The sequence below is a fragment of the Eschscholzia californica genome, unplaced genomic scaffold, assembly GCF_041429995.1.
Source record: "Eschscholzia californica isolate CP2 unplaced genomic scaffold, dmEscCali1.0.p SCAF_2, whole genome shotgun sequence".
Classification (NCBI taxonomy): domain Eukaryota; kingdom Viridiplantae; phylum Streptophyta; class Magnoliopsida; order Ranunculales; family Papaveraceae; genus Eschscholzia; species Eschscholzia californica.
Genome location: NW_028238309.1, coordinates 3,594,363 through 3,613,890, shown reverse-complemented (window position 1 = coordinate 3,613,890; position 19,528 = coordinate 3,594,363). Strand labels below are relative to the sequence as shown.

The 19,528-nt window shown below is 34.3% G+C and overlaps 3 protein-coding genes across 3 annotated transcripts; 2 read left to right on the top strand and 1 right to left on the bottom strand.

The window, feature by feature from the left end:
• The first annotated feature begins 1,374 nt into the window (after nt 1-1,374).
• Nucleotides 1,375-6,300, top strand: LOC147555356 (bifunctional TH2 protein, mitochondrial-like). The gene is made up of 6 exons (XM_086662875.1): nt 1,375-1,959; nt 2,352-2,460; nt 3,021-3,311; nt 4,151-4,580; nt 5,210-5,476; nt 5,630-6,300. Exons 1-6 carry the CDS (start codon nt 1,559-1,561, stop codon nt 6,058-6,060), a joined length of 1,929 nt encoding a protein of 642 aa, XP_086519001.1. The 5' UTR covers nt 1,375-1,558; the 3' UTR covers nt 6,061-6,300.
• Nucleotides 6,301-6,735: 435 nt separating this feature from the next.
• LOC147555355 (3-isopropylmalate dehydratase large subunit, chloroplastic-like) lies at nt 6,736-11,249 on the top strand. Its single transcript, XM_086662873.1, has 15 exons — nt 6,736-7,011; nt 7,120-7,254; nt 7,360-7,530; nt 8,119-8,271; nt 8,368-8,436; nt 8,572-8,688; nt 8,968-9,042; nt 9,236-9,313; nt 9,419-9,514; nt 9,651-9,700; nt 9,849-9,903; nt 10,208-10,339; nt 10,521-10,568; nt 10,670-10,828; nt 10,923-11,249. Exons 1-15 carry the CDS (start codon nt 6,961-6,963, stop codon nt 11,061-11,063), a joined length of 1,530 nt encoding a protein of 509 aa, XP_086518999.1. The 5' UTR covers nt 6,736-6,960; the 3' UTR covers nt 11,064-11,249.
• Nucleotides 11,250-11,996: 747 nt separating this feature from the next.
• On the bottom strand, nt 11,997-14,813 carry LOC147555354 (auxin-responsive protein IAA12-like). Its single transcript, XM_086662874.1, has 5 exons — nt 13,921-14,813; nt 13,286-13,560; nt 12,872-13,004; nt 12,434-12,495; nt 11,997-12,352 (listed from the first exon to the last, which is right to left on the bottom strand). Exons 1-5 carry the CDS (start codon nt 14,343-14,345, stop codon nt 12,303-12,305), a joined length of 945 nt encoding a protein of 314 aa, XP_086519000.1. The 5' UTR covers nt 14,346-14,813; the 3' UTR covers nt 11,997-12,302.
• Between the last annotated feature and the right edge of the window lie 4,715 nt (nt 14,814-19,528).

Sequence of the window (19,528 nt, the reverse complement as noted above, 5' to 3'; positions counted from 1 at the left end):
ATCTAGATATTGTACTTACAAAGAAGAAAAACAAAAAATCAATGAAATTGACATGAACTCGATAGTAAAAAGAGGACATATTTATATGTGATATTTTATGGGGTAGGATGTGTATTAGGTTAAGTCAACCAAAATATAATAGACCCATTTCAAAGACCACCACTTGACTACTTTTTTTTTATGGGGTAGGATGTGTATTAGGTTAAGTCAACCAAAATATAATAGACCCATTTCAAAGACCACCACTTGACTACTTGATAAGTATATAGTGGCGTAGTCGACATACATAATTTTATTGAAAATTATATAGAGGTATTAAAAAATTAATGCAACTATGCTCGCTTATATAAATAATATGACTTACTCAACTAAAAGGAAAATCATACTTTTTTTTTACTTGCACTAAAAGGTATTCGTAATTCGTACATTATATATGTTCAACCATTAGTTGGATGATGCTGACAAGTTCAATTAAATTTTGCATGTTAAACCATTAGTAAAATAAATATATTTTTATATATCTTATAAAATTGTGGGTTGAGAGGATGTACTCTTTTGCACATGAACTATTCAACCTAGAGATAATAGGGTATTATTTTCTTATGATGAAAAATTAATATCATTGGTTATATTGGTTAAAAGTCTAAGGTTATAAACAAATTAGATAATCCCAATCATATGTTATTTTATGTGATACTTGGTCATATTTTATTGTATAGGAGCCCAAGTAGCTTCTGCAAGCAATTATATTTTTTTTGTACTTCTTCGAAATATTTCTCACCGATTTTCATTGTTTAATTAGCCTTAATTATTGTTTTTATTACTTGCTATGTCAAATTCCTTACAAAATGATAAAATTAAGCAAACAATACAAAAAAGAGAAAGAATATATGATCAAAGAGAAATGAATTCAATGAATCAAGAGGACATTAGTTTTGGGAGGTTAGTTAATTAGTTGGTTTTATATTCTCACTCTAGGTTCCATTTAGGGTTTTGTCCATTTGATCTCTTATCTATTTGTTTAGTTTGTTAGCTACCCTTTTTGCTAGCTTTGTATTTTCTTTCTCTTTTTTGTGTTAGTATTGTTTACCTAATTTGATCCTTTTTTTGTTTAGAGAAAAAAGCACATGATATGAAATTAAATTTTGTTCACCTTCTTTACATATCTTTTAGTATCACAATACAAAATTAGACGTCGCTAATGACTTACAACAATGTTATCGACAAGATGTTTTTCGTAACATATTTATACGATTTTTTTTTTTTTTTTACTTTTACTTCTTGTTGAATGATTTAAATTACGAAAAAAAAAAACTTTCAAGCTCATTTTTGTCAATTTCATTAGTTTTTAATCCGCGGAAAATCTAAAATAAATTAATTATGATTAAAAATGAGGATTTAAAATGAGTTAATGAAAAAAATACCTAAAATCTAAAAGATTTAAAACCCACCCAACTGTCTTGGACATGTTTATATAGTTCATTTTTCAACCTTGATTTGACAGTCATCTCTCTCTCTCTCTCCCTCTCTCTGTAAAATTCTGTTTCTTTTGGGATGAATGTCTTCCTTCCTGAATTCCATAAAGAACTCTACTGTCTCTTCATTATTCAAATTCAGCTTATCCTCCAATCTTGTTAAGCCCCATCTTCTTCAATCTCCTTATTTGATCTCCTTCCCTAGTAATACTGGTAGATTTTCAAACAACAATTTCTCCTCCATTAATCTAAGCAATAATAGAAGATTATTATCAACTTCTTCGACTAATAACATCGTAATGAAAGCAACAAGTACTCGAGAAGAAAGTATTTCGAAGCAAATATGGGTCAAGTGTCAGAAGGAATCGAAATTCGCCATGTTCACACCTTTCATTGTTTGTTTGGCAGCTGGAAATTTAGACATGAAAGCATTTGCTAATTACATAGCTCAAGATTTTTATTACTTAACAGCTTTTTCACAGGCGTAAATTTCTTTTCTTTTTTCTATCTTTTTTGTCTCTCATTTGTGTTATCTACAACCTTAGTCTCGTATTAAAGTTAGGTCAACACGTGATAGGTCTCGTAGCTACATGTGTCACATAATGAAAAAAAGCATGTGTCGCTCACAAAGTAGGTCATATGTCAGAGCGTGTGATCAGAATAATCTCACATAGACAAAGCTATTTAGTGACTATAATATGCACTATCGGTTGTTTACTGATGGAGATGTAATCTTTTCGTGTCTTTCAATTGTAAGTAGGTTATATGTCGGAGCGTGTGATCAGAGTAATCTCACATAGACAAAGCTATTTAGTGACTATAATATGCACTATCGGTTGTTTACTGATGGAGATGTAATCGTTTCGTGTCTTTCAGTTGTAAGTTGGCAGAGGATTATGCAGAAGATGATGATAATAAGAATGCTATTATGGAGTTCCGGAATGGTGTGACAAACGAACTCAAAATGCACGATTCTTTTGTTCGGGTAAGTTTAAGGATTGTTTGGTTCCTTTTAAAGTACGCTAAAATTCAGTTTTTAGCTTATTTTAAGTATTTATTGTTGTGTTTGGTTGAGAAATGACTAAATTAAGTTAGGAAAATCTTTTTCTCTAAAAAGCTAGATCATGAAAAGTAAAAAGTATATATTTTTCTCTTTTGTCGCCATCACCGAACACTCATCATATAACTAATCCACCACCTCCGCGACAACTCTATCTCCGCAACCACTCCACCACCACAACCACTTCATTGTTTGATATGGGTATATAAGAAAGGTTGAGATTACTTTAGTAGTAACTTATTTGATTTACGATTCTAGAAGAAAGGAAATCGTAAATTCACACACCCTGAGTTTTGATTCTTCTCTGAGGAAAAATCTTATTCTGTTGGGATTGTGATTTTTGATGCATTCTCATGTATTTACATCATTTGAAATTTGGTTTCTAAGTTTCGTATTCCATTCCCATGTTGAATTTATTTTTACGCCACATTTTAATTTTTATTGTACATCCAAGTTTACTATTTAAAAGATAATAATTTATGCAGGAATGGGGTTTAGATCCAACAAAAGAAACCACTTTGAATCCTGCAACCATAAGATACACAGAGTTCTTGTTAGCAATAGCTTCTGGTAAAGTTGAAGGAGAAAAAGTTAATGGTAAAATTCTAACTCCATATGAGAAGATAAGAATTGTGGCATATACAATTGGTGCCATGACTCCTTGCATGAGCTTATATGCCTTTCTTGGTAAGGAGATCAGAGCACTTGTTAGTCCACAAGAAACCACCCACCCTTACAAGAAGTGGATTGATAGTTACTCCTCTCTTGATTTTGAGGTATGTTTAATTTATTTTTATCTGAGAATAGTCTCACATGGGTTAAGAGAATTTTGTGATCACTAGTATGTAAGGAAAATCATTCTACTCATTGCTAATTGGTTTTGATGCCCACAAATTTAAAATAGTAGAGAAGTGGGTCACAAAATGGGCTAACCAGTTCAACAAACTTAATATAATATCGGAGCCCACATTTTGGTAAACTCAAGTGCTTAATGGTGACACGTACTCCATAAAACTCATGGGTAGTTTAATATTTCTACACCGCTCACGAGAGTCTCCGGAACCTAGGCTATAAGTGTATGCTTAAACTTAGTCAGTAGCGTGGTTATTTGGATGGGCTCGTGGAACCTTCACCGAGAATAAAACTTTGTACCTGTGAACTTGGACCTTCACCTGAGGTGACAAAAGCACGGAACAATATCGACAATTACTAAGACTTATGGCGTCATAGGTAGTACCAAAGATGCCCTTATCTTTGCTAAAGGCTCCATGTATAGTCATTTTTCCTTTGGTGCATATAAAATGTGAGCCTTTAGAAAAAGTTGGGTACCTGTAGAAATTTCAAAACTCATTCTAAAGATCTATGCATCTTTTCCACAATGGGCATACATATTAGGGTATGTGAGAATAGTCCCACGTAGATACGAACTCTCCTGACTAAGTACATAAGATCAAGGCCGTTTCCGTAACTTCTTTAAAAAAGTTTCAAATTACTCATTTCCTCAGTTAGATGTCATCAAACTTAATATTATCCGATGCGGAAACAACTCAGATCAATTAGGTTTCTTTCATTTTTCACTCAAGTAGCTTAATTATGCAGTTTGACATTGTTGCAGGCCTCAGCTCTGAAAACAGAGAAGTTACTTGATAAACTAAGCATTCCTTTGAAAGGAGAAGAACTTGAACTATTGGAAAAGTTTTACCAAGAAGCAATGGAACATGAGATAGATTTCTTTTCTTCTCAACCTGTTATTCAAGAAACCCTTTTCCCATTATCAAAAATGATTGATCCTAAGAAGAAAAGTCTCTTGTTAGTTTCTGATTTTGATTATACATGTACTTGTGCTGTTGATCAATCCTATGATAGCTTAGTCAAGATTGCTATATTAACTGCAATAAAAAATGAGAAAGGTCAAGATGATCACGAGGGAAAAGTTCTTTGTGGGATGTCATCAATTGATCTCAAGAAAACTTGGGATATTCTTTCTGCAGATTATCATAAAGATTATGAACAATGCATAATGAAAATCTTGCCCCATGAGAAAGGTAAGATCTTGCTCCATCCATGGTTCTTACACTTTTTAAATTGATGTTATCTAAAGGATGTCTTGTGTGGTTTTGGGTCTCTCTCACTTTAAAAGCTAGATCAGAAGGTCTTTTTTTTTTTGTGTGTTTTTTTAATGAATATTTGTTCTGAGTTAGTCCCACATTAATTGTGGGAAGGAGGATTGGTTACTTTATAAGTGTTAGAAAAAGTCTTACATGTTGAAGTAGTTTTTGGAATGAAAGATGGCTAAAACAACCTTGAGGGAAGGAAGGGCCACCCTTCCAAATACACGAGTATTCCACAATTTCACCAACATATATCAGTTTTTAACTTCGACTCACTATTAGGCTACGACTTGTTGTATCTTTATTCTTGGGTTCTGATACCAGTGTGTATGGTGGTATCGGGTTTCTTCCACCCTAAACTTTTTACTTGTGAGGTGATCCTCCTATTTGGTTGGTTCGGGGCTACTCCTAAAATCTAGCCCTAAAATCTAGCTTCTAACGTGAGGCTTTCCTTCTACAAATTGACCACATGTCCCTTTCCCAATCAATGTGAAATTAGTTAAAAATTTTATTATTGTCTTATATTTATGTTTTGGGATTTCAAATTCGAGTAATTTTTGCAGGTGATAAATTTGATTATGAAGGACTAAGCAAGGCAATTAAACAACTGTCAGAGTTTGAGAAATGGGCAAATCAAAGAGTGATTGATTCAGGTGTACTAAAGGGCATAAATTTGGAAGATATAAAGCTAGCAGGTGAACATATGATAATCAAAGATGGTTGTATAGACCTGTTTGAGAAGGTTCTCAAGAATGAAAATTTGAATGCATCCATCCATATACTTTCTTGTTGTTGGTGTGCGGATCTCCTAAGGTCAGCTTTTGCTTCAGGTCCGTCCCTCTCTATTATACTGTTTGGAATTCAGGATTTACGGTTTAGTATCTATGCTTCTTTTCTTCAAAGTCTGACTCAGAGTTTATTTTATGATGATATAACATCATTCTAATCACATACTTTTATCAACTATTTTTTTTCTCGAACAGAAGGTCTGGATGGCATGACAATACGTGCAAATGAGTTTATATACAAAGATGAGGTTTCGACGGGAGAAATTCTAGGGGGAGTGGAATCTCCATTAGAAAAGGTTGAAGGTTTCAAGGAGATTGTGAAGAAGAATGAAAATGAGAGTAACAAGAAGCTTATGACTGTATACATTGGAGATTCTGTTGGGGACTTGCTTTGCTTACTTGAAGCAGATATAGGGATTGTAATGGGATCAAATGAAACCCTAAGAAGATTGGCCACTCAATTTGGTGTTTCTTTTGTCCCTTTATTTCAAGGTTTAGTGGAGAAAGAGAGGAAATTTGTAGAATGTGGTGAGTCTGCTGGCTGGAAGGGTTTATCTGGTACTCTTTACATGGTTGATAGTTGGACTGAAATACATGCCCTGATTTTAGGTCATGATAGAATGTGACATCTCTCTCCCTCGTTCTCTCGAGCTTGGAATATCAAAAGATCATGAATACTCCCCCATCGAGCGCAATAAAAACGTTGCAGAAACATAGTTTGTGGTGTGAATAAAGAATCATCTGAATATTGAGTCAAAAGCTGAATAACCGTAAATGGTGGAATGAATTGTAAATATAGAAAAAAGTTAATTTATTACAATTTTTGTTGAAAATAAATAAAACAAATTTATATTTATTTGTTAAAAGGTATATGTGTCGCGTTCAAGTCCTCTAAACATAATACAATTTCTCTAAACATAATACAATTTGCAACTAAAACAAATTGAAAGTTAATTATCGACCCAAATATCCACAATCAACCAAACCAAAAGTAAAACCCTAAATAAAGGGTCAAACAACATTGAGAGACTAAAGAAGCTCTCAAGAATGAAGTTTTCACATCATCTTGGCACAAGGAGACTGTACTTGATATGAGTAGGGTTGGAATAGCTCAACTGTTCCAAGTGGGATCTAATTTGTAGACATTCTCTTTTCTCCGAGTTATGACCCATATTAGCATAACTATTTGGGGCTATTCCATTTTCAACCGTGATGCTCTGCCGTACAGACTGCAGTTATCTCGATCGGACTATGCATCCAAACAAGATCAAGAGAAAACTTACTTTCGCTTTCTAAATCCTAATCCTAACCGGACACATGGTTGGCATCCGACTGGAATAATGTTGTATGTTACAAACATTTCTTAGTCCATTTTGGACTTTAAAGAGAACTATAAGACTTTTGGTGAAGGTTTTGTTCACCTTCCTTACAAGTGAGTGAAGATTACCTAAAATTTCATTTATTTCGATCCTAAAACCTCAAATCTCAACCACAGTCAAGAGAGAGAGAGAACTTCAACAACAATCATGGCGTCTTCTGCTATTTCTCCAGGCTCAACTACTTCTTTCATCAAAAAGGTTACTTTTTTAAGCTCAAGACCTCATATAATACATAAAATTAAAATACCCATTTCTGATTTCTGTTGATCTATTGATTTTTTCTGTTATGAATTTTCATGGGTTCAGAGAGAAATGGGTCTTTCTTCTTTCTCCCCAACTTCATTTCCTATTCAAAGATTCAATAGAAGAGCTTTTACAAAGAAAGTAGTTTCAGTTATGGCACCACCTCAATCAGAACGTCGACCTTCCACCACTGGTTCAGTTCTGTTTCTAACTTTCATTCTTCCTGAATTTAATATTTCTATAAATTTGGTACTAGGGTTTTAAGTTTTGGGTTTTATCTTATATGGGTTTGTGAATTTTTAGGTGAAAACTGCTATGACAATGACAGAGAAGATCATGGCTAGGGCTTCAGAGAAATCTCAATTAGTTCCAGGAGAAAATGTTTGGGTCAATGTTGATGTGTTGATGACTCATGATGTTTGTGGACCTGGAACAATTGGGATCTTCAAGAAAGAATTCGGCGAAAATGCTAAGGTAATTTTTGTTTCAAGATTACATCGTTGAGGAAAATTTATATACACTTGTATGATTGAAATCAGGCAAATTTTGAATATATTCGACACCCCGAATTTCCTGGAAGGCTAATGAATTCTAGAAAACCATTACTGAACAATATAAATTCCTTTTGAACCCTTATGTTAATGATGTAGTAGTCCCACATCGATTTGAAGAGTGTCCGGAGCTAGGGTACAAGTGTGGGCTCGACCTTAGTAAGTAAAGGGGCCTTTTGGGTGTGCTCATAGACCTGCACTAGGAACCAATACCCGTATCCTTTCGGTGGCTAAAAGCGGAAAAATATCGATTGCTAAGACTTGGATTGGGTCTTAATAATGTGCAGTATCATTTTTTCCTTTTGGAGAAGGCTTTTGTTTCTTAGCTATTGGGAGAGGTCAATTTTGCTAAAAAAAAATTCATTGAGCGGGGAGTGATTATCAAAAAGTTGTTGATTTTTTGCCTTTAAACCTTCTTCATGGAAAATATAGTCTATGATGAAATCCTTAATGTTGCTCTTAAAATTCTTTTATGGACTGATAAAAATTCATCCTTGATATAAAATGGAAGGTTTGGGACCGTGAAAAGATTGTAATTATACCGGACCACTATATATTCACAAGTGATGAGCGTGCCAACCGTAATGTGGACATATTGAGGGATTTCTGCGGCGAGCAAGATATCAAGTACTTTTATGACATCAAGGATCTTGGTAATTTTAGGGTATGATTCTAACCTGTACCACTAAACTTTTGAAGTTTCAAATTAGTATTTCCTGCTTAAGAGGCTTGTCTGGTTGAATATGATGGTTTATTACAGGCTAATCCAGATTATAAAGGTGTATGTCATGTGGCTCTGGCTCAAGAAGGTCATTGCAGACCTGGAGAGGTGTTTCTTTCTTCTTTTGTTTTTTTTTTTCATGTTTAGTCCATCAATGAACATCGACGTGAATTTTTCAGGAAGTTAATCCAAGTTTTGAAATTCCCGTGGTTCTTGTTCTTAATCTCTTCAACTTACTTTCAGGTCCTGCTAGGTACAGATTCTCATACATGCAATGCTGGAGCATTTGGCCAGTTTGCTACTGGAATTGGCAACACTGACGCAGGTTTTGTAATGGGCACCGGGAAGTCCCTTCTCAAGGTTTGTCTATGCTTACAATGATAGCATGTGTTATTAATATTATGCCATTATAATATGGAAACGACGTGTTTCATGTTATTTCTGATGGGCAAAAAAGCACCAAATTCAAGAGTAATGAACCAGTATAATACTTGAAAAGTTTAGGTCAAGTTTTGTAGACCACTTAAGGAAATGAAGTAACCACATGGAAACCATAAAAAAAGAATGAAGATTTGTGCTCAAGTGCATCCAGCATGCACCTTTATCTAGTTACAAGTAACTCAAGATTCTAAGTTGCAGGTACCCCCAACACTAAGATTCGTATTGGATGGAGAGATGCCTAGTTACTTACTCGCCAAGGATTTGATTTTGCAAGTAAGTTTTATTTGAGGTTTGAAATTTCGTTTCTTTCCTGCATAAAATCTTGTATATATATTCTTTGTTCAAAAAAAAATCTTTTTCGCAAGTTTAATTTGTACAATATGAAACAACTGAGCATCCTACTTACGTAATCAGGACATTTTCTATCGTATCATTCTCGAATAACAATATATGTTTTATCTTGAAGATAATTGGTGAAATCAGTGTGGCTGGTGCAACATATAAATCAATGGAGTTTGTTGGCTCTGCTGTCGAAAGTTTAACTGTGAGTGCATATATATATATATAAATGGTTTGATGGGTTTTTTCTGGAATTCTTAGCAGACTAAACGGATTGTTTTTTCTTGCTTTATTGGACTGTGTCTTAAAGATGGAGGAAAGAATGACATTGTGCAACATGGTTGTTGAAGCTGGGGGCAAGAATGGTGTTGTTCCAGCCGACAATACTACATATAAATACCTTGAGGTAGGTACCGATAATCATATTCTGACATCTTGTTTGTAATCTTTTTAGTGATATTTATTCGTACAAGTTACAAAAGTGGAATGCGTAAACACGGTTGTCTTGTTGTGCTGAGGTAAAATGGTGTTTCTTGTCACAGGGTAAGACATCAGTGCCATTTGAACCAGTATATAGTGATGAAAATGCGAGGTAATTGGGTCTTAAAACTTCATAATCAACAACTCTATTAGTCTTTTGTGCTTCATGTACTCACTCTTCTAGTATTCTATTATCACCAACCTCTTTACTGAAGTTAATTGGAAGGATATGTTTTTGTTGTTTCCTTGTCTGGACTTAGATTCCTTGCGGAGTACAGATTTGATGTTTCGAAACTGGAACCTCTGGTTGCGAAGGTAAAAAATTGATGTACAGGCTTTGAGTGGCGTATTTCGTTAGGGAAATGATAGAGTGACTTACAATTTGGTACTTAGAGGATGACATGTTTTCTCATTTGGAAACAAAAGCGGTCCCCACCGTAGTCAAACTTTGAAAAAATCTTGTCTTTTAGTGAATTCCACGTCATTATGTCATCCTCTAAGTAACTCTAGCATCTCCCATTTCGTTAACCTATTCTCGCTTCAGCAATTACTGTGCAGATTCTTAATGTTGTTGGTCGAAGCTCTATTTTGAGTTTATTATGTTTCATATATTTTGCAGCCACATTCTCCTGATAACCGTGGTTTGGCGAGAGATTGCAAAGATGTAAAAATAGACAGAGTATATATAGGCTCGTGTACTGGTGGAAAGACCGAAGATTTTCTCGCTGCAGCAAAAATTTTTCATGCCTCGGTGAGAATCAAATTAACTTATTGCTCTCGTTTGATTTTCTTTACTTTTCGTACTATTATTTCTTCTTTTCTAGTTTCCTAAAAGTTCCGTCTTTACAATTATTAAGAGTATTTCGATATTTATTCACAATGTTAGTCTTCTAAATTGTTGTTTAATTGGTTCGATATTTATTTATGAACAGGGCAAGAAGGTCAAAGTTCCGACTTTTCTTGTTCCTGCCACCCAAAAGGTTTGTATATCTTCTCTTCTCTATCTGTCTTTCCGAGCTATTGATGGAAAAGCAATTACGGTTTTAAATGATTTTTTTTATTCTTGCATTGAATGTACCAGGTTTGGATGGATTTATATGGCATGGAAGTACCCGGCTCAGGGGGCAAGACATGTTCGCAGATATTCGAGGAAGCTGGTTGTGATACACCAACAAGCCCTAGTTGTGGAGCTTGTTTAGGTGGCCCTCGAGATACATATGCCCGTATGAACGAACCTAAGGCAAGTCATTTTCTTCCACAAACTCCCATTAAGATTTACTTGAGACGATCTATTACACAATTTCAGTTTTGAAGTCTTTCAATATATTCTGCAGGTCTGTGTATCAACGACAAACAGGAACTTCCCTGGACGAATGGGACACAAAGAAGGGCAGATATATCTTGCTTCTCCTTATACTGCAGCTGCATCTGCTTTGACAGGTTCCGTCACCGACCCAAGAGATTTCTTGTCATAAATCAAATGATTTAGTCTAAAATTACTATCGATATGGTATGGGTCAATGATTAGTATCTCTCGAGGTTTGGTTTTGTTTCGTTAAAATGAAGGATTTTTGTATGTATGACCATAAATTATGAAGTTAGAACTGAATAAGATTTGTAGAAGAGTTCTACTGTGTTATTATTATGGAAGTATTAGACAACTCTATTCTTGTTTCTACGATATATCTTTGCTGGCCTGAGAAAAAGGGCTCAGGCAGAGGAATGGGCAGGAGGGACTAATATAACTTGGAGCTGTCACTGCTAGGTTAGGGATAGACAAAAGGTATTGTCAGTCAAATCCTGCTATGCTTCCCTACCTATCAGACAGTGGCACTTAAAAAAAGTGTAAAGATTATTTGGAGCAAGGTGACCCCTCCTGGAGTTAACTTCCTAGTTTGGGTTGCTTCCAAGATGAAGATCCACGAAGAAAAACCTACCTGAGGAATGATGTGGGTAAACCGATGCCCTATGTGCAACAACGAGTATACTACATCTCCTACTATATTGTTGTGGCTAGGGCATCTCCGCTTTATTCTTTTGTGCACTTGATTCAAAAGACCTCGTTTCTTTGGTCATGGGGGGAGTGGGTGAAATTCTCAACATTTTACTGTAGTTTTTTTTTTGCTCTTGCATGGGTTTGTTTCTCCAGGGGAAGCCTGACCTCGGCGAAATTTTTTTTTCAGGAATTTTATTTGTGGCAATCGCATTCCTTCCTGTGCGGCAAACATGTCATCGATATTATGTAACAGATAGACTGTGTAAAAGATGTCTATCCGAACCCCTTTTTTTTCTCGTCGTTGTTCGCTGATAGTTATGTAACCTATTCAATAGCAGAATTTGAAATCCCCTTCCATGACCAAAGAAAAACAGATCAAAATGCAATAATAGATCACAAGAGACTCTCAAGATAGAAGAACACTACCAATCAAAGCACTCCATATTTACAGTGTATGCAAAAAAACAGTGTTCAGTCAAGTATGCATGTATATATGACTCTAAATAGAAGAAACCAACCCAAACATGTAACAAAAAAAACAAACAACCAAAAATACTGGGCTCCCAGAGAAAGGGTTATAACCACCAAAAAAGCAAAACAAATAGGCAATGACAGACTCATTTTCGCTTGTTAATAAGCTTTCGATCTTCATCTTTCTCTATATCTTTCTCTTTCTTCCTTTCTTTAGGTTTTCTTCATCTTGCTCGGGGCAGCAAAACTATATCGGCTTCTTCTTTACTCTCTCTATATTGCTTTCTGACTGTGGGGCTGCTAAACCAAAGATAATGTTAATATGGAGAACAATAAAAGTTCCGAAAAAACTTCATCGAAAAACTATGAAGTACATACCTAGTCCATTCATTTCAGATGTTCTCATGATTCTAAGCCTCTTCACAGTGTGAAGGAACATCCTGTATAACATAAAAGAAGAACACCAAAAGTTTAGAACTAGTCTTGATCGTACATTTAGAGCTAATATATGTATTAACAGAGCCAAGTAATGACTAGAGGGCTACTATCGAAGTCCTGATCTTGTTTATATTAGGTAAATGACAATTTCGGTTCACAAGTATTTGATTGTTCACCCGGTCTTTGAGGAACCAGTCTTACAACAAAGTCTAATTGTGGAATACCATATCAAGAGGTAAATGACAATTTCGGTTCACAAGGTTTACAGATTTGGGTGTGTAGTTTATCGTGTGGAAATTTCCTAATATGCAAAAGGATCATATCCCCCATACTATGTTTGGATTAGTTCGTGTTTCAACTGCTGAAATGGATGCTTACCCCCATGGAACATCACCAACGAGCATCCAGTCTCCTTCTTTGTCCTCGTACGTGAGCACAAATTCAGTGGATCCATCCAAGAGCTTTGAGGATTTTGTCTCTTCAACCCCATGTTCCTGATCCCTGCTTGAGCCTAGCATACAAAACCATGTCATTCAAAGTCAATCATACATACACTGAACACACTACCAATGATGAACTAGAAAAATTCATAACGTACTTCGATTAATTTATTGTCATAACCTAATAAGCACTTCATTCTATCGAGAACCGAGTAAGCTAAAGCCCAACTAAATCGCAAATCATAATTGGATAGATAAACTGAGCAAATATGTACATTAACATGGAAGTGCAGTTCATTATTCAAGTTCTATCTAGTAGTATCAAAAAAGGAAAAAGTGGACATGAACTCACGGGCGGGATTCGAAGTTGTAGGTCTATGGAACATCTCCTCCAATGCTTGGGCAAGAGTCTTATAACAAGTATGAGCATTCAAATCCACCTTCCTCCCAATTGCTACTCCATCCATATTAACCTTCACCAACATCGAGTTTCGCCTTTTCTCCTTAACATTATCCTCTGTGCTGGTTTCGACCTTCTTCATGTTTTCTCCTTCAGGTTGAACCTTCACTTGGTTCATTAAACTATTCATCCTATATGTCCTCACAGGTGGCCATCCCACAACCTGACTGCTCTCACAAGGTTGAAGGTTAGGTTAGAAATGGCAAAGCTTATCAGCCAAAGCAATTGATCAAAGTTCACAAAGAAAACAAGTTATTCTAAGTGGTAAAAGAAGTTTACTTGAACTATAAATAGTTATGTAACCCAAGAACCAAAAATGGAAAAGACCCAATTTTGACATGATAAGATCAAAATCACTAAAACCCAAACACCAATAAAATCAGAATAATAGCAAAAACCCTAAAACATAAGAATACCCTAGTTGAGAATCAAATGAAATGTTCTTCAAAAGCATAAAAATTGAGAATCACAAAAACCCATAAGACAAAACACACAAATGAACCATAAATTTCAGTTTTTTTTCTTACCTAACACCATTAGTAGGTGGAATTTCTTGAGTAACAGAATCAGCAGTTCTTTTAGTTCCAGTAACATTAGAAGCAGAACCACCATTATTATTATTATTATTATTATTACTACCTCTACCTGAAGAGGAAGAAGATGAAGAAGAAGTAATAAAACCCAAATCTTTAGCAGTCAAGATTCTTCCATGTTCTCTCCATGAACAAGTCTTAGACTTCAAACAACCACCACCACCAAGACTTAACCCAAGACCCAATTCAAGTTGTTCAGCCTCATTTTGATCAGACTGATTAGAAGAAACCTCAGATGATAAACCCATACAGTAATCTTGTTCAACCATTTCTGCTTTTGTCAATGTTGACACTGACCCATTTGTTGATCCTCCTGATGAACCTCCTTCACCACCTACTAAACCCAACCCACCTTCCATACTAGTATAAAATAGACAAGTATAGAATCTAGAGAGAGAGAGAGGGTGTGTGGGTACTTGATTGATAAGGAGTGGATGTCTGAGCAGTAATAGTAATGAAAGGAATGGAGAGGTAAAAGAGTGTTAAGAAGAGAGAGAAGAACAGAGAGAGGGTAGGTGTTACAGGTGTGGTGTGGTGAGGTGATGGTGGTGGAGATAGTGATGGAAGTGGGTCCAGTATGTTTGGTGCTGCACCCCACTCAGGTAACCTCTAAACCTTATTCAAATCTTCAACTTGAGCTTCAAGATTACTACCTTTTTTTTTCTCTTCTCCTTTGTTCTTGACAAATTTGTACAAGTTTTATTAGATTACTTGGAGAATTTGCAAAGGTTTTTATATTCTCATTTTATTTGGTAATATGTGTTCTAACTTCTAAGGAGTAAAGGAATGGGTTTTATTGGGGTTTCTGTTGCACCATATACCCTTTTATTGGGGTTTTATTGGGGCTTCAACTGTAAATGTTTTTTCTATCCTTTCATCAAAAAAAAAAAATAAACTGTAAATGTTTTTTGTAAGGCAAGACTCAAACTACACTTGTGGAATACTCTTGATGTGCTACCACTTGGTGTAGCAATTGGCCTCTCACTTAGCATATGAGAGGGCCAAAGTTCTATTTTGCACGGAAGTGGACATATTTATCGAAAAATAGTACAATTCAGGTAGATATAAGAGTAAATGGGCTTCCAGATTCTACCGGATGACTTTAAGTGTCTTTATGACTATTAGAACGCAATATGTTTTTTTGATGGTAGTAAATAGATCATTTTCCGTTTATGATATTATACTCAGGATATATTCATGTCATGAATTGTTGTAATGAGACTGGAGTCAATATAAAAAACCTCTTAGTGTTTATAATTTAAAATGTTATTGGAGTAATATATATAAACATATTATTTATTATTATTATTTTTGCCTATGTTTTACTCTTCAAATCCCCTAAGGTTGTCGTATAAGTTTTTTATCTGTTTTCAATTTTGTTTTCTATAAGCATTTAGATAACAATATTGAAGATCGGTTCATTCTGAGATTGTAGTTTTAGCGCTAGTTTTTTTCTTTTTGCTAATGATTTTTTCAAAAAACACTTTACTTAAGGGAAAGAAAAACAAACAACAATAATAATTTACATTAATCAAACTCTATTCAAAATACAATGAAAATCAACCCTCCACTCTACTTAGAACTTTAAGAAGATCGAACAATTCTTTTGTAAGTTTTGATATGATATACGAGACAAGATACAGTTTTTCTTTACTTTATTAACCGTGTGTTCTACTTCTTGTTACTTCTTTAATTCTTTTTTAATATAGACGTGCTCTTGCATTTTATATTCTAAAGAATTCAAATACATATAAAAAAAAAATGTAAAAAACAGACGTGTGAGGATATGATTTTCACTTTGAGACAGTATTTTGTGGAAAAGATTGAGAAGTTCCCCTACATAGAACATAATAATTAAAAATTAACTTTGTTACAATGTCGCTATGATCTATTTAGACTATTTACTTTGCCAAAAGGAAAGGGCGGTGATTTGATGAGCTCGAGCTCATACCCGGAGGTATGAGCTCGAGTCATCAACGGTTGAAAGAAAGAGAGAATCCTGGAGATCTCTCTCACGGATTAAGAATGAAAGAGGATGACAACTCCCGTCCCCTTAGTTTTCTCCCTACTTTAAGGCTATTAACTATAAACCATAAACCTTCAATTATTTACAGAGCTGCCATCAGTAGTAATGAAACTTTGAATTTTCTCACCTATTTGTTTGTTGTTTTACTTTTTTTCTAATTTTATAGCCATCCAACCCAACCATTAAAATCAAGTTACTTATATAATTCCCACCCAAGTAATTTCATGTCACTTTTTGTTTTTATTTTGCAAAAATATTGGTATAGGAACTTTAGGATTTTATTAATTTCTATTCAATTATACAGTTTTATTTTTTATTTTTCAGTATTTTATAGAGTTCTTTTAACCAAAAAAAGTAATAACATGTTTAATTGAACCACAAATATTAAAATTTAACTATACAAAAAAAATGATTTCTTCTACTTCTTCACAAAATCTAACAGTAGTTAGCGGTCTTCTGTAAACAAGTTCTTCCAACTTCGAGAACATATATATCAGAAAAGTACTTGATTATTATGAAGAATATTGCGGTAAGAGGCATTGGTTTACTTTATCTGATATGGGATGCTTATTTGCTACTACTTTCAACTATGTTTTGTGTGTGTTATCAGAAACTCAAAATGGACACATTGGGTTAGACCGAAAAGTGAGGCATAAAATTCTACAATAGCTAATCATTTTTCTCAAGAACTTTACTAATATTTTGTTAAATTATGAGCTCAATTTTTAACTAATGAACTATATGATCATGGTTTCACGTTGTTAAATTTTTTTTATCACCAATTTCAATCATATTTTTCTTTTTCTAATTTGTTCAATTCTAATAGTTTTTTTTTTGATGAAGAAATCTAATAGTTGATCGGGTAAAGAAAAGAAGTTAAAACGATGATGCAATTAAACGTATGATTTTTGGTTAAAGAAAACTCTCTAAAATACAAAAATAAAAACTCTATAATTAAATAAAACGTAAAATCCTAAAATTCCATAGAAGACTATAACAATCGTTTTGAAAAAAGGAAACAAAAAGTGAGACACGGAATTACTCGGGCGGAAATTATATAAATAATTTGGTTGTAATAATTTCGTTGGATGTCCATAATTCTTTTCTTGTTGGCTAACAATAAACTTAGAAAAAGTAAAAAAACAAACTAAGAGGGAAGCTATCCAACAACGAAACAACTGAGAATAAGGAAGAAAAACCAAGTTTCATTACCTCTAATGGCAGCTCTGTAAATAATTGAAGTTCTATGGGTTATAGTTAATAGCCTAAAATAGGGAGAAAACTAAGGGAACGTGAGCTGTCATCCTCTTTCATTCTTAATCCGTGAGAAAGATCTCAAGGATTCTCTCTTTCTTTCAACCGTTGATGACTCGAGCTCATACCTCCGGGCATGAGCTCGAGCTCATCAAATCACCGCCCAAAGGAAATTACCCATTGAGTTTTATGATCTTTGAAGATATGGGTATCTATTAAAAATGAGTTTTGAATTACCAAATGGTTGAATTCTTTAGTAAGATTGAGCTTTAAATGCATGATGTTGGAGGTGTGTGGAACAAAATGGTCAGCATACAGTTTATGATTCTATTGAAAATTGAACTTGTGTATTTTATAACTTGGTCTTTGGATTTGGTAGATTTGTTTTGATTATGTTGTTTTTAGACGAATATATATTGATATTGCATCTCTGTTGCATCAATCTAACATTATTTAATTCAGAGGTTTATATTTGTTTGTCTGATTTGCTATTAGATTCGTGGAAAATAGAATCTTAACTCTAGAATTCGATAGTTACTTGCTGAATATGGATAGTCTTGTTAACGCCTAATTTATTTATGTACACCAGTTTTGCTTGGAGTTTGTCTAATGAGAAGTCTAAATCCATAGAGATTTTCGTTTGTATTTTAGTTCAATTTTCAATTTTTCTTTTTTGTCACTTTTCTTTTTTTATGTTGAGGGAAATTTTTTCTTTTTTTGTCACTTGACATGCATATGCAAACAAAACAAATTCAAAGAAGTGATCGTACAACATTTTTCTTTTTGTGCCAATCTTTTCTTCCTTTCTGTGAAGATGCGCGTGGGAGATGAGAACTAATCCTCCATACTCTAGCATCTAATGCTAAAGAAGTTCTAAATTGACAACTCTAGAACAAAAAGGAAAATATAATTCTGTAGATAAATTACATCCAACGGCTAACGCTTCTGGCGGACCTAAGCCTTAAATTTAGGCAAAAACCTTTTCTCTTCGTATTTAAAAGAGATATTTGGAACCATTTGAAAGAAAAGTAGATAATTTAAACTATTAAAGTTAGACAAAGTTGTCTCAAACTTTAATTAAAGAAAAATAAAAAGCATAGCTCAAAGTCTTAAAGTTAAATCTTCTTTACATGAATAACATCTAACCCTTTGCTTTTTGAAATTTTTTAACTTTTAATGACTGTCTTACTCTTGTCTTATAAAGTTAACAACACAAGTGTAAGTGATTTAATTTTTTAAATTTCTTCCCAAAGACACTTGCTTCATAGTTCATAATGCCCTATTATTGAATTTCAAGGGTCACCACTAAAAAGGGGCACTTTGCACAAAATTCTAGAACATCGTTGACTCTTATTGACCAACCCTAAGTGTTCTATATAAAGAATTTTCTTCCCTAAATCTAGATTTTTGGGTATAACAAACTACTTGTGATTTCGTATGCAGACATAAATATTTTGAGTTATACTGAAAAATTTGAATGATTTCACATTTTATGCAGAAAACATAAACAACTTAAATTTGTGTTTTACCAAATTAAACAAAATCGATTTATTGAGATTGTATTCTTGGTAGGGTTTTGATTAGGAGAAACCATGGTCCATAGACATCTAGAAATATTTGGGCATGTAAGAAAGAATTTGCCAAGGGGGCCGACAAGGTGCGCGGCTAGAAAGTGGAGAATTTGAGATAGTGGTGGGACACATTTTCAACCACATTTATTTTGCTTTGTGGTTTTGGGGACAAGGTATGGAGTTTTTTTTAGGAGTTATGAGCAAGAGTGAGAAAGAGTCAAGTCTTGAGAGTTCAGCCCAAAAAAAAGTGAGTGGAGAGAGAGGAAAAGAGGTGGTGATTGCACAACCTCAATTGAGTAGAGTGTTAGCTATGACTATAAGCCCTAACCGCGAAAAATGTTACTAGCATGCATGATTAACTAATACCAACGGATTTGTTGGCCTTCGGCAAACTTTGTAATAAATTAACTGTGTACTTACTTGCAGATAGAGAGGCGGAAAGAGAGAGGAGACATGAAGAGATCGAAAAACTGAAAGACAGATAGAGAAAAAATAGAAAAATTGACTATCGATGTCTCCCTCTCTATTTTGCCTCTATTTTGTGTTTTGCATTCACCAAAAGACTTAAGACCTAGTAAATGGACCAAGTCAAGAGGCCTTGGAGTTGGATTAGTAAAAGCTAAGACTCTTCTGATCTGCCTATTTTTTAGGAATTTGTAAGGGCACCATGCTTAACTAAGTGGGTGTGGCT